Here is a 12,731-nt window from a genome sequence, read left to right on the forward strand (position 1 = left end):
CTGCCTATCATGCTAAAGGCTTTTAAGGAAATGTGCAAGGATGCTGACCATTCTATGGTCACTTGTTCTGATGTGTATCTGCTTTTGGTCTTGGATGATGACTTCTTCTGGGGTCTACACTTTTTATTATTTTAAATAAAATGTAACTACTAATCCAGTCAAAAATGATGTGTGACCTTTATAGATTGCCCAGCTGAAAACTTGATTATGTCCAAGTTTGGGTTCAGTAGGACTAGTCATCTAACTCTAACAGTTTCTACAGAGCAATCATGTCTAGAAGATCCATAGACAAACTCACTGGAGGAGAAAAAACATCAGATCATTTTGTCCCCTTCTGAAGCTTTATTCTTCTGTGGCTTTTTTTTCTGCACAGCTAGTGGGACAAGAGGGGACAATATATTACATACTTGCAGTAAGCATGCCTATTTGTAACTTGCTCGACATCCATTAACAAGAATAAAAAAAGCATTAATTTCATACTCTTCCCTCACAAACCTCTTTACTGAAGCTTTTCAAAGAGCAGAGCCTTAAATTAGCACTGAAGATTTCAGAACCGTTCCTTTCCTTCCCACATCTTTCATCCGTTTCCAGCATAAGCTCTTGGCAAATTCACCAACACTCCTAAGGATCCAGGAGTGTATTTATAAGTGTCTCAGATTACTATTATTCAGTAGCTGCCCAGTTTTTGAATAAACTAGCCGATCCTGTGTCGAGAGATATTCTAGCGGTGGTATTTTTGAGTTGCAGTGAAGCTAGTGGTAATATCACTGATTAGAGTGCAAGATCGTTCCTTGTGTATTTAAAAAAAAAAATAAATGTTAGAGACACTAACATAAAAGTTATGGAAATAGTTTTCTGTTTCAAATTTTTATTGATGATGGGTCTGTTCTGAATAGCTGGTGATAACTATTTTTCTTAACCGATGTGACCTTTAAATAGTCAGATAGTGCCAGAATCTGAAGCAAGAGTTAATGGTTACATTATGGTTGTTGAGGCAAATATTTGACTTTCTTGCACAATATATGAAGATCATGAGTTTCGAGCAGTAGCTGATTTGCTTTTCTGCTTGACCTCTTTACCTTGAATAGTTCTGGTTACTTGGGTCCCCCCCAAAAAAATCCATCTCATTTAATCTTTGATATACTAATTAAATTTGCAACATGAAAATGTCATCTTTTGAATATCCTGTTCTTTTTTTAATTTAGATAAAACAATGAGTACATGAATGATAATGATTTCTCTTGTGAAACTTCAATATTGAAAATTATGTCTGCCATATGGACTTATGAGTAAGAACAGTATAAGCTAGGAATAGAGAAGGATTTGAACTTTTTATTAGATGTTAACTCTTTGTCATTGTGTCATTTAATACCAATCTTTCTTTGGCTGTCATGTTTAAGTGGCTTTGTGTATGGGGACAAATAATTGTAGTACATGCAAAATTACAAGTAGAAGTATAATCAGTAAGTTGAATTTAATATTGAAAAATACCGTTTTAAGAGAATTCTTACTCCTTTAACTGTTGGTTGATAGCGTTTTGTATTTTTGCTAACACGAGACTTTTATAATACAAATATATTTAGAGTGATACAGTATTTGACACTGCAAATAAAAAAGTCACTGGTTTATGAGGCACATCTTTTAGAAGTTATGATACAATGGAAGATATAAGAGGTGAGTATGCTCATGGACTTCAATAACTCACATGTGAAGTCTAACTCTGTCCCTTGCACCACATTGGCAGTAATACACTACGGAATGCAGATAATTTTTTGCTTTTTCAGATGTGAAACAAGCTTGTATACAGCATGCATATTGCTACCAGAATGAGTCAGAAAGTTCACAGTCTTAGTGCAGGCATTGCAAGGATTTGTCCATTGAATGGCGTGTGGAGAGTGCATTTGAATTCTTAACAAACATTGAAATTGCTGGAAATCACTTTTTGTAGAGAGGATTAGGTTTCCCTAGCTGCTTTCAATATATAAGGTATTCTGAAGTATTACCTGGTTGGCCTAACCCTGAAATTGCTTCTACTGATGAGTGCTGGAAAACTGTATCAAAATCATTGAAGTTAGGCTAGGGAAAAGTAAAGGATCCATTATTATTTAATTCTTCCAATACATTTTTATCTCCTCTTAATTGATACAATGGTCCATAAAGTTTATGTTCTGTGGCAGTCTGCTGATTTTTAAATGATGCAAGCAAAAGCAAAAATGCAGGCACCTACTCTAAATAGCGTTAGGTTATATAAAATACCCAGGAGAGACAGGTTTCTAATGTCAGTTGGTATTTAGGATTTCTCTACTCCTATTTATTATAAACAGGTGCCCTAGCACAAATTTAGAGCTGAACTTGAAAAACCCAGTTAGTCTAAATATTTTATTGATTACATTTTATGCAGTGAAGTAGAACACAAAGTATAAGTGACTTTGTGGTAATTTTTTAACACACTTGTTTTATATATGGCACTAACCACTGCAGACAAATCATCTACTATTATGAGTCCATTCATGTGAAACTATTTCTAGGCACTTATATATATATTTTTGTATACCAATGGCTTTTGTATCAACTAATATGACAAAGAAAATTGCCTTTTATGATACTGCTATATTAATGAATACAGCCTGTGTATGAAAGCATGTTGGAGGTCTTCTCTGCTTTTAAGACTTGGCAGGGTTGGCAACTCTACCCATGAACAGGAGGCAACTGGTACGATGTTCATAGATGAGAAACAAAAAGGGGCGATCGACGATAAAGCGAATCTGAGTAGACAGAGGCATGAAACCAACGTTGGTTATTGCTCCAGCCTCTGTGCCTTCCTCATTCACAGTTATTGTGCCTTGGTGATTGAACTGTGAAAAATAAAATAAAGCAAGATCTATTCAGTATTCTGAAATGATGTTCTTGCAGCCTTCCCCCGCCCGCCAACCCATGTCCAGTATGTGGCTCCCTTGTGACAATCCTGCTGGCAGCCCCCAGGGGCAGTAATCCTTTGGTTTTGGGTTCTAGGTAGACTGACTGACCAACCACAACATTGCCAGTAATTTAACATCTAATCAAACATATTCCTCTTTTTGTAAACGGACAATAAGGACATGCAGAGAAACCCACATCCCTCCAATATCCTCCAGGAAAGACTATAAAACAGTATTTTAGCTTATTAATCTGAATAACTTTTACTGCATTGCTTTGTTTTTGGATGATAAAGCTTAATCATAAAGGAAATGAAAACAGGAGAGGAATAAATACCCTGTCAATGGTGACTTTCTCATCTGATATACCAGAGTAGTCGCCTTTTTCATCGAATAGTTCTTCTATTCCCATGGATTTCAGAAAACCAATCAAGTTGTAGCTCTTCTCCAGCTTAAATTTAGGCAGAACCACTTCTCTTGTTCTAATAAAAATGAAAATTAAAAAAATAATTAAGGAGATGTGTATCTGTATATCTCCTTTGCTTTACTTTTTTAAACTTTCCAGCAAGTAGGACACAAATATACAGGAACTTGTACTATACTTTTACTATCAAAACTTGGGAATCACTAATTTTAAGCTGTGTTCTTTAAATTAATTCCTGTCCCCAGACTGTTAATTTGTCAATGCATTATTTAATTTCTGATGCTTTACTTTGGTTGTGTACATAGTATATAGGACTTTGAGCATTTCAGTACATGATTGGATGTGCTTGAACTGACAAATTTTCTGGAGTACTCAGGTGGGGATTTGTCGTTTCTGTACAACAGAAATAGGTTGACCAATTGCATAACACATCAGAACAGCTCTTATCTTTTTCTCAAGTCAGAGGAGAGACTACCATCTAGTCTGTCATACAGCCTGCCTTGGGCAAGGTCATTTTTTACCAGAGAGAAAATTGTGTTTTTAATCAAAATATCATGTGTTATCTTCTATGCTGTCTATTTACCATTCCCAACATGATCAAGAAAGTATATTAAGACTTTAAACAAGGTGTAATTTTCAGCAGATACCTGTTTGTCATGCTTTTCTGCCATTTTTCCACCACTTGAGGGGTTATCTGCTTTTCTAGGGCTTTCATGCCAGAGAGCTTGTGAGGAAGTACAATCAGCATACTGATATTACCCACAAACGGGAGCTGGATCACACCACAATCTAGGTCAGGGTCTGCAGCAGCCAGGAAGTTCCCTTTAGTCTGCATCATAGGAACCTTTATTGTTTGCTTATCATTCAGTCGGAAACTTCTTTTGGTTGTCATTTCCACTGGAAACTTATTCTCCCATGTTCCTGTTAATACAGTGCAGAAGACAGATAAACAAAAAGCCCCAGGACCTTATTTAGAAAAATATTCCCAGAATAACAACATATATTAAACTTCCTTTCATGTGAATTTGGATTTGCTGAAAGAGATTAATTTTAATTAAGCCGGAATAAGAAGACAAGTTTTAAAACAGCTTTAAAATTTCTGACTTTTTAACTTATTTGTCTTATTTAAATGGTCTGAATTACAAAAGGAGGTAAACACAAACTGGAGATCCTAAATGGCTTCATGTGCGCTTCTTTTCCTTACAAGAAATCTAGAAATTACAAAATACAAACATGCAAAATAGTTGACAGGGCTCGCACCTAGCGGAGCAACAGCCGCAGCTCTGTGTTCTGAGAGATCTGATACTTGAAAGCAGTACTGCAGTGGACTGCCTCAAGCATGGTATTGGTGCATCAGAGCTAGGTAGTAGCCGATTTCAGCATTATGCTGAAGGTATTACTTGGACTTAACTTCATCTGTGCTAATCAATGTACCATGTTAAGACCTCCTGAAGAGTTTAGGTGTTGACTGCCCAATTCTGTGCTGGAGTTTGATTTGATTTTAGCACATTTGCATGTTATCTGGCAGGTTTATTCCCAAAGCATGCGATTCACCATGTTTTGCAGCTGAGAAAGCGTGATTCAAACCCTGATGGTAAAGATACATGAAGATTCTTTGGGCATCCCCAGATATTTATTGACTGTGAAAACTGAATGGGATAAAAAAAACCACAACACTTCTTCAAAGCAAATTGCTATTGATCTTTTCAGAATGGTATCTCTGGAACAACATCCCTCTTTCTTAATGGGCAAAACTAGAATTTCACAGTGGAAATAAGGCTGTTGGTATTTCCTATTTAAACTCTAGACCATAGGTCACCATTGGCAAGCAAATGGGTGAGGAGTGTGGCTGCTGCTATGTGGAGAGACTACAAATTTAACTTCAATCTAACCTTCTAAAAAATTGCATGTGATTCTGAGGCCTTTAATCTGACTAATCTAAACTGACTGTGAAGTAACAAAATTAAAAACAACAAAAAACCCACATAAATCCAACTTTCATTCTAATATTTTCTTGATGTGTCTAGTCTATGAGAAGCAATAGAAGAAAATGCAGAGAAGCAAAAGAAGCAGTTTAGAACCTGTTAAAATTTTTCAGTTATCAAAAGCTGCCATGGTCTATCATGGCTAAAATAACCAGCTTCTACTTAATAGGAAGCTCATTTAAACCCTGGCAAACTGGAGAATAGATCTCAGGTAGATGTGGAATGGATATCAATGCAGGCTAAAGCTTACTTCTAACCAAGACTAAATACCCTCCAACAAATTCTTGTTTGTATTTAGCGTAAAAGGAGCCTAAGACTTAATGGTGTCTGCCAGCTATACTGTTACTCAATATTTCTTGTGTTGAGCATCTCTCTGTACCTGAGAATACTCACAGGTTTCTTATCTCTGAGGGCTAATCACAGGTTCTCTGTAGTGACACAAACAGTGTAAATGTTATAAATGGAAAGATGTGGACAAAAATTGGTATGTCTTTAAGGAGTGGTGGGGACACTAAGAATACCAGGAGCAGACCCTGCTTTTGAAAAGTAGTTTGAATTGAAGTGGAATTACCAGGAGATGGAAGAGTGGAAGATACTGATATATAGAATACATATTTTTTGGTTTTGAGGGTTAGAAATGATAGCCTTCAGCAGCAGACACTGAGGTAATTTGGAGTAACAAGACTTCATAAAGGAAAGAAAAAGCCAAAAGTCTTTTTGGTCTTGATTACTTCAGAGTTTCAATTCTAAAGCTATTTAATTTTATTTTTTTCCTTTTTTTTGAGATAGTGCAAGCATTTAATGATTTCAAAGTACGTATTCTCAATTAGGAAGTATTTTAAATATGACCAAATCAGGAAAAAATAATTCATCTGTTGCACATTGTGTAACGGTCTAATTGATAGTAAAGACATGCCTTTATTATGACAAGGTATTATCATTGGAGATGTACTTAAGGATACAAATAAGTTGGTTTTGGATGGCACTTCAAAATAGGGTATCATTGGATCTTGAGCTAAGGACAGCTCCAGAACTTTTAATGAGAGAAGTAGCATTGCTCAAGGAAGTAAGGCCTTGCAAGTGAGTGAAAAAGGTAATATTTTGTAAACTTGGAGGAACACTGTTGCAAGATCAAATGCTGACAATGCCGATTGCAAGAATGACCTTAAGCATCTGTTTCCTGGAAGCAGGGACATAAATAGGAGAAGGAAGCTCCCTTTATAAGTTATGGAAAGCAGTATGTTGTACTTCCAAACATTGCTATCCGATTATGGTGATTTCTCTTTTCTTACTGATGTCTTACTTTATCTGATTTTATTTTATACAGGCAGTAACAGATCTTGGTTTTGTCCTCAGATCTTTCACTTGCACTTCCCACCCTTTGCTCGTTTCATGCTGTTTAAAAAATGTTAGAAAACAAAACAAAACAAACAAACAACAACAACAAAACTTCCAACCTGAGGGAGATAACCAATGTTAAAAACCTCACTTCAGACTGCAAAATAAAATGTAAAGAGATTGAAAGTAAGAATTTTTAGTAACAGAATATATTTATAGTAAAAGTATTTCAAGCCTGTTTAACTGTTCAGCCTGTAGTGGAACATGTAGGAGCCTGTAGCTGCAAGCTGCAGGCAGTCCATGCAGAATTACTGAAGTACTCCAATTAGTGAATGTGGTTTTAGTTTTAGAAGAATAATGTTTTGATTATTGTCTTCAGTCCCCTTGTTGACAAGGATCACACCATGATCATGTAAAAATACATACTTTAAGCTGAAATTCTATAGTCATTGCTGTGAATCCTGAATACTTCATAAACATTGTGTATTGTAACTGAAATCACCCTTTACAATTTCAGTGAAGCCACTAACCCGAAGCAGGACTGAATCTGACCATTAACTTGCACATAAAGTACTGCTTCACCATCTGAGACTCCCATGAAGTCCATGCTTTCTGAGGTCATTACACATTCATGTTATTTTTTAGTCTCAGTTTTAGACTATAAGCTTTTAGGTGTAATAAGTGTTTTTGTCCCTGTACAATACCCACTAACTTCAGGGCATGACTAGAACATCAGAGTGCTACGGAAACATGCAAATTTTGTGTTAATAATAGAGATTCTTCTTAATGAGGGAATCAGTAGGCTATTTTGAACTGTAGAGTAGATTGAAGTTTAGTCTGGAGTTTCTATTAAAGTATACAGTGAAATACAAAGTAAGAAAATCCACAGCTAAAATCTGAAATATCAGATACTTACCTTTAAAGTAAAGACAGTTAAGAATCATCATCAGTGTTGTAGGATTTACATTCACAAGAGCTTCCTTTATTAATCCTTTGGTCAGCTTCAGGATGCGTTCGTTGGTTTTAGTTATGAAGGTAGGATCTGAAAAATCAGCTGGTTGGGCATCAGCAAAGTAGTATGTTTTCATATTGTTTCTGAAATCATTCAGAATAGAAAAGTCCTTCTGAATATAAAGATCGTTGACAGACCTCAGAGTATAACCAAAATTGCGCCTGAAGAGCCGATGAGTGAGTTTGCGGAAGAGATTATGAACAGTCATGAGCTCGTATTTGGTGCTTGCATTAATGAAGTCTTCAAAGCCAAGAACTGATAATACTTCCTGCTGAGTTTGACCCTTCAGACCCAGGGAAATCATAGCCATTGCAGTGGAAATACCAACAGGTGCCATGAGAATATTATCTGAAGAGTTGGCTTTGTCTGCCATGCTCCGATAAAGGTCGAAGCCAAAGTTTGCATTAAGAATATTAAGGCGCTGGATTCTGGTTTTGCCATGGAAAAGTTCAAGGATATTTCCTTGCTGAATTTCGGAAACGATGTATGGAGCAGCGTCAATAATGTCACTGTAGTCATCTTCACCCAGTATCTTGTCAAGATCTAGATAGTCCTCTTCCTCCTCCTCTTCAGGAATCAAGTCATTAGTGATGGTATTTTCTCTGTGGAACTCCAGTGGTAAGTTTGGCATACCGTAGCTCACGTTTTCACTTGGATGTGCATCTTTGAGGCTTTCAAAATGCTCACTGAAGTCCTTGATTCCACAAAACGTGGAGGTTATGATGACAGCAAAGGCAAGCAAATGAAGCAGGAACTTCATTCTGGCAGGTCACAATCTGAAAGACAACAGAGCTGAGAAAGCAGAGGGTAATTGAATTTTCATTGTCTCTTCACTAATTTTAGGTCTACGATGAATTCTGTTAGAGCAGAAAGTCTGTAGTTACTTTATTCAGCAGCAATTTTTTTTTAGTGGGACAGAGCGTAATTAGATGGATAAATCGGTTTTACTGGTAATCATTTTTGCTTGCATAATGCCTCCACCCTGCCAACTGAATGGTTGAACTTCTCCCACAGAAGCAGTTGTTATTGACATATTTCAGTGGTAACAAACTTGTTGCCTAAAATGCACTGGACTTTTTATATATAAACCACTAACACTTAAAATGTTTACTAACTGTGTTACTAACGTGTGCTAAAAATACGAGGTGAAGATAAGCTGAAAGATTTGAGCTTGGCAGGAGGAGGGACTAGGCATCCACTGAAGGAGCATACCAGAAGGCTGAGATGTGTTGAAGAATTTGCAAAACAGACGTTGCATAGCTACAGCAAAAAAAAAAAAAAAAAAAAAAGAGAATTTTATGGGAGTGTTTTTGGATGAGTGAAGCTGAAATTTGATGGAATAAAGGAGATCAGGGGATGTAGCAACAAATCTGGGAAAAGGCATTTATTTGTACTAAATATTGTTAGTGGGGCTGTGCTGTGTGAAGTGTTAGGCATAAATGTACATACTGGCATACTCATCATCTTACTCAGGTTTTACTCCATGGTCACGTACACTTTCTGCAGCTGTGATATATGCATCTGTCACTTTTGTTTGGATTATCTTGATTATGCTTTTTATTTAGTTTCAGTTTACTTTTTGTGTAGCACTGCAAAATACGTAGTGCTGTTTTCTTTATGAAAAGCACTTCACTGCTTCTTCCAAAGGGAAACTTGATCTCTTCTTCATCTATTATCGGACTGCTTTTTTTCTTTGCGATTTTAAGATCAAAATCTAGTCTTAGATACATAAAATTTGAAGAGAATTCATAAGCCTTACTCATCTGTCAAACACTAAAAAGAGGTGGGTCTGAGAGACTTTTCACCATAATACTGGCTTGCAATAACTATAGTGATCTCAGATATGAAAAAGTGCAATTTCTTTCTGTGCCTGTCAAAAGACTAAAATAAAAATGTTTAATAACTATGTCAACTGAGACTGTAAAATGGGTGAGTGAATACTAGGATCTTGATTTTTGATCGCACTTTAGAAGGTTGGTGACTGTATAAAGTTTATCTCTTTTGATAGTACTTGTTCTGAGTTGTGTGTTTTTTTTTTTTTTTTTAAGTATTTTGATCTAGGGAAAAAAAACACTCAATACGATAAAAACAAAAAATTACTAATATGTTTAAAATGTTTTGTGAATTAGCAAATAGTCCAAAGAGGTATTCTGTGGAAGTAAAATACATAGATACACATCTGTAAATCACTGCTTGTGTCAAATATTTTCAAACATGTTGTAGGAGGACTGAAGTAACAGCTAAAAATTTAATAAACCCCCCTCAAGCTAATAAGCCTGAAATCTTAAAACTATTCAAGATGATTATCCCATATCAAAAATGAATTGTTTTACAATGATGAAGAATCACTGGAAGGTACGTTTGAAAAGGTTTTACGTTGTGGCTGAAGGTCTCAACTCAATAGCACTGGTTTCTTCATAAATTCATTAATTTTTTTTCCCCGCCCCCAGAAGTCAGGCCCTTTGGGCTGAGATTCTCTGTCCAGTAACCACTGGTAAATGTTTTCTGCTTTTGTCACGTAAGAGTTTGCTGTCTGTAGTTCCCAACATTACATTCTAATCTTCACCAAAATGTAATTATCCTTCAGCTCCACAACGCAGGCAAAGCATTCCCCCACTCTGCAATATTTATATATTTGTGTTAGATCTACCAAAAATAACAGAAGATGTAAATGAAGCTTACCTTTAAGCCACTGTACGGAAAGGATGTGTTGAATAGCTCAAGTGAGGGGAATAGCAGGGTTTAAATCTGAACTTTGACGCTAGTTTTTTTGTCTATCTCCCAAAGTAAACATTCTCTAAACCAAACACTGCTAAACTTACTTCGTCAGCCAAAATCCCTCCCTTGCTTAGTGATCTCTGCTGGATCGTTTGGTTTGTTGTTTGTTAAACTGCTTTTATGGCTTTGCAGGTACTTGTTCACTTTTGAGGAAAATCTTTGAGCAAAAATTGGTGTGTATGTAAAGTTTGAAAGTCAAGCACGCGCATAAACTTGGCTGTTTATGACTTGTAGAAACCATATCGCTGCTGTTTTGTGCTGAGTTGGGGATATATTGCTGTTTGTCACTTCAAATGTATCTGAGGCTGCTGGGGTTGTGATGGTCAGGCTACTTTAGTCAGTGTGGATATGTGCAGACATTTGCTGACAGCTCCCCAGGGCTTATTCTCAATTTTACTGTTGTAAAGGATTTCTTAATAAACAAACTGGTTCATGATTTACAAATACATCCCAAATTGGCTTTATATAACATTTTATTAAGTACTGTTGGTTTTCTTACCACAAGAGAATTATGGTACAATTAGAGTACAATACTATTTTGTACAATTTGTACAAAATATCTTCAAGCTCAATTAGAATCCAAGTTTGTTTGTTTGTTTGTTTTTCTAATAAAGTTTGCAGTAATAATATCTGGTCATACTGGATAAAGCTGACAGTTTAATGAACCTTTAAGATTTTAAACACAGTCTGTGCTTGTAACAATTTCAGGGTAGCAGACTCTTAGATTTGTTTTAAAAATGTATCTAAAATTATGTATCATGTTGTCTGAGAGTATAAACTCTGCTCCAGCAGTAGCAGCTGTTTGTGAAAAAAGTATCAGAGAACTTTAATAGATGTGTTGAAAATAATGCTCTTCTACTTGCTTGTTTAGATAGTAAATTCCCCAGGCCTGATGTCATTATGTGCGTGGGTGCAAACAATGAAAGATCCCCAACTGGAGCCTCAATGTATTTCCACAAAGCCAATAAACAATAGCAACCAGAAGTATGTTTAACTAATATTTGTTTGGTTTTGAGTTCCTTTGTACTGAAGCAAAGCTGCATGGCACTGTCTTCAACACACAGTTTAAAGGACCATGTGATCTCTTTGCTGCAATTGATGTACAATAATATTACTTATTCTCTTCAGAAATTACTGTATCGGTACGGTGGTATGTGTGTGAAACCAAGGAAATTTACTTCAAGCATCTTGAATGTTAATATTTAAGCTATTCTAACAAAATCTATTTTTCCCCAGTGTAACAATAGCAATGTAGTATTAGTTTCCAGAAGTGACAAAATATTATGTTTCTAAATCAGAGTAGATGAAGGTACATGGATTGATTCCTGTGCTGCCCAGGGAAGTTGTGGAGTCGCCATCCCTGGAGGTGTGTGAATGTGGCACTTAAAAGATGGAGTTTACTGGTGGGCTTGGTAGTGTTATATGATGATTGGGCTTGATGTTAGGAGTCTTTTCCAACCTAAATGATTCTGTGAGTCTATGATTCTACGTGGAATTGGGTTATTGTAACTGCCACTGATTCCTGATTTTAATATTTATTTCTTTGTTAGCTTACTAGACGCTTACCACCCATCAAGGAGGCTAAACCAAGGTTGCAAAAGCTGTTCCGAGACTTTTGGTTGTATTCAGTTCTCATGGGTTTTGCTGTGGAAGGATCAGGTAGTGTAAATTTTAAAAGTATAACATTGCTTCTTGCATTTAGACTCTTGATGAACCGGAGTATAACTGATCTGGTTTGCTATGAGGCTCAGCACAATACAGCTTATTGTTAGACTCTTGTTTGTTTGTTTGTTTTTCTTAAGAAAAGATGGAACTTAGCCATGACTTCCGTATGAATTTTGATAGGCAAGTTTCTGAAATGGAAGATCAGACTAGTGTACAATGGAAAAAAAAATAGAAACTTTTTACCATTGAGAAGCTGCTCTCAGAATTACCTGAAAAAGTGGTTACTTTTGGAACATGAACCACTTGTGCTGACTGTTTGTGCTTAAGTGCGTGAGAAACTGGGTTTAGGAAGTGGTACAAAGCTTGATGATGCTGATTGACTTTGTGAATCTTAATATTGTTTTTGTCCTCTGCCCCACTGTCCTCTTTACACTTGTGCTTCAGGTCTGTGGCCAGAGGAATGGTATGAAGGTGTATGTGAAATTGCCACCAAGTCTCCATTACTCACATTTCCAAGCAAAGAACCACTTCGATCTGTTCTTCAGTATAATTCTGCCATGAAGAATGATACTGTGACTTCTGTAAGAATTAATTTCTTCGATTACCTTCTTCCA

The 12,731-nt window shown here is 36.3% G+C and overlaps 2 protein-coding genes across 4 annotated transcripts in view; one reads left to right on the forward strand and one right to left on the reverse strand.

Moving 5' to 3' along the window:
• Positions 1–12,731, forward strand: part of PI4KA (phosphatidylinositol 4-kinase alpha) — a 61,426-nt gene that overhangs the window by 21,504 nt on the left and 27,191 nt on the right. For both annotated transcript variants that reach the window (XM_082774545.1, XM_082774544.1), the window contains exons 20-21: positions 12,003–12,111; positions 12,562–12,698. In XM_082774545.1, coding sequence (XP_082630671.1) covers positions 12,003–12,111; positions 12,562–12,698 — 246 coding nt within the window. The remainder of the gene's footprint in view (positions 1–12,002; positions 12,112–12,561; positions 12,699–12,731) is intronic.
• On the reverse strand, positions 348–10,510 carry SERPIND1 (serpin family D member 1). Of its 2 annotated transcripts, none has more exons than XM_082774013.1 (5): positions 10,357–10,466; positions 7,579–8,450; positions 3,987–4,260; positions 3,253–3,397; positions 348–2,855 (listed from the first exon to the last, which is right to left on the reverse strand). In XM_082774013.1, the coding sequence occupies exons 2-5, from the start codon at positions 8,432–8,434 to the stop codon at positions 2,664–2,666; spliced, it is 1,467 nt and encodes a 488-aa protein (XP_082630139.1). In that variant the 5' UTR covers positions 8,435–8,450; positions 10,357–10,466; the 3' UTR covers positions 348–2,663. The 2 variants fall into 2 exon arrangements, with proteins under 2 accessions (XP_082630139.1, XP_082630138.1); XM_082774012.1 differs by having other exon boundaries at positions 349–2,855; positions 7,579–8,466; positions 10,357–10,510.

Source organism: Aythya marila (assembly GCF_965140915.1).
Source record: "Aythya marila genome assembly, chromosome: 17".
Lineage (NCBI taxonomy): Eukaryota > Metazoa > Chordata > Aves > Anseriformes > Anatidae > Aythya > Aythya marila.

Excerpts from the sequence above, each read along its gene's own strand:
- SERPIND1 (XM_082774013.1), bottom strand. The coding sequence starts at position 8,434 with ATGAAGTTCCTGCTTCATTTGCTTGCCTTTGCTGTCATCATAACCTCC. Across the intron at positions 4,261-7,578 it reads TAACTGTCTTTACTTTAAAG|GAACATGGGAGAATAAGTTT; the intron begins GTAAGTATCTGA and ends CTGTATTAACAG. Across the intron at positions 3,398-3,986 it reads CAGAAAAGCATGACAAACAG|AACAAGAGAAGTGGTTCTGC; the intron begins GTATCTGCTGAA and ends CATTTTTATTAG.